The sequence below is a fragment of the Chinchilla lanigera genome, unplaced genomic scaffold, assembly GCF_000276665.1.
Source record: "Chinchilla lanigera isolate Chin_1 unplaced genomic scaffold, ChiLan1.0 scaffold00054, whole genome shotgun sequence".
In the NCBI taxonomy this organism is placed as follows: domain Eukaryota; kingdom Metazoa; phylum Chordata; class Mammalia; order Rodentia; family Chinchillidae; genus Chinchilla; species Chinchilla lanigera.
In genome coordinates, this window is record NW_004955455.1 from 7,356,681 (window position 1) to 7,358,639 (window position 1,959).

The 1,959-nt window shown below is 46.9% G+C and overlaps 1 gene segment (V, D, J or C); it reads left to right on the forward strand.

Moving 5' to 3' along the window:
• The window catches only part of LOC102009145, a 718,028-nt gene extending 717,611 nt beyond the window's left edge, over positions 1–417 (forward strand). Inside the window, 1 exon segment of the V gene segment in view lies at positions 321–417. Within this exon segment, the coding sequence occupies positions 321–402 (82 nt within the window).
• The last annotated feature ends 1,542 nt before the right edge of the window (positions 418–1,959 follow it).

A 1,959-nucleotide genomic window follows, 5' to 3' on the forward strand; every position in this document is an offset into this window, starting at 1 on the left:
GGAATGTCCAGAGTCCCTGCACAGCCACCAGCCTCTGTGAACTGTCCCTGAATGCTGCTCTCTGCTTCACTTTTTCCTTCAATGTAGTTCTTCCATTGAGAGAACAAAAGCATACAAGTGATTTCAGGGAGGCCATTCATTTACTAGGATAGTGGGTTCTTCTAAGATAGGCACCATGCACTTGAGGCATCTGCTCATGAGGTTTCCCTCCTGACATGCAGGACACACAGGTCCAGGAGGGGCTACCCCAGCACAGCTGCAGCTGGGGGTCGAGAGGGGCAAGGCCAGGAGAGGTTTTTGCACTACTCTGTATCACAGTGTTGGGTATTCGGAGGAGGGACCGCACTGACCATCTTAGGTAAGTGGCTTCTTCTCCTTCTCTTGTTACTACCCATGATTTGAGACAATAGTCTTCTGTTTTAGGAGATTTTATGGTGTTTTTCCTCGGCCTGGGGTCAGACTTTCTCTCTGGGTTTTGCTTCTGGATGCTGACCTCCTCTTTCCCTGTTCAGACCCTCATGCTTGCCGTAGCTGGCCATCAGCACTCCTTCCCCTTGCACCCCAGAGGCAGGGATGTACAGGATGACCTACCAAAACTCAAAACTCATCTCCCTGTCACCGTCTTTCTGTCTGTCAGCCTGTCTGTCAGTCTGTCTATCTTGGTTGGAGTATACCTCAAAAGTGCACTTCTCTTCCATCCTTCACTTTCCATATCTGCATTTCTGTCTGTCTGTCTGTCTCATGAGCTTTATATGATGAGTTTGTGATAGTGTAAACTGAGGCCCTATCACATGAGAAATGGGAGAAAATGGGTACCCAGGTTATGAAAACTGGTGGATTTAGAAAGACCTAGAACACAAAGAGCCAAGGTTAGGATACCACAAGTAGGAGGCTCCAGGAGGTTCTCTGGGTTGGCAGCTAAAGCTCCAGGATCAGGAACAGGGTTAGAGGGGAAAATAATCCCCAAGTCACCATGGGGATGAGACTTCTGAGCCAACAGAGAAATTGAGAAATGTAGAAGAAATGAGAAACTTCTGAATCTAAAGGAGCCAAAACAGGGTGATTAAATGCCACAGTGGGAAGTGAACTCCTGGCTTTCACAATGCATGCTAGCTAAGGGAAGATGAAGACAAACTCTGCAGGAGAGAAGCAGTCAGACTGATGAAGCCCAGCATTGCCCACCATATGTTTATCCTCTTCTTCACCACTGGGTACTCTGTCTCATATATCCTTGAATTTTGATCTCCTCAATAAAGACCTAATCATGCAACATTTCCAATGTGGCATCATTGACCAGTCAAGGCTCTATTCTGAGTAGTCATTGCTCAAGGTCAGTGGAAGTTCAACTGTATGTGTTCTCACAAGGCCACGATTATGTGTTTGATGAACATCTTCCACCCGGGCACTGTGCAAGTGCCAATGGCCCCACCATTACCCATGGTTTGGAGACCAGCATCCCTCCCAACAGAGCAACAACTAATACATGGCCTGCAGCTACCTGACCTTTACAGTTGATCACTGGAGATCCCACAGCAGATTCACTTTCCAGATCACACATGCATTTTAATGAAGAGCGGGTTCTCTGCAGAATGTTCTTGTGTCCCTAAACCTCTCCCCACTTTTAGCAACAGGAGCTAAATAACTGGGAGACGTATTGCCCTCCTACCCCAAGCCATTCCAGGCCTTCTCTCTGAACTCAATGAATGCTCAATAATTTACTCAAGGTCCAGCATAAACCCCTCTCCACATCTTTTGTTCAGTTCTTGTATTTCAATTCCAACCATCTTGAGTTTCTCAGTGTGGGGAGAAAAAGAAATTCTAACGCCCAGTGTGAAATTAATTGCCACTTGCAGTTGCCTTTCAGCATGACCACAAAGGGGGGACTTCATCAACCGTTCACCCATTTCCCCAATTCTTTACTGTACCCCTTATCCCTTGGACTTGCAAGCTGGCAAAAGC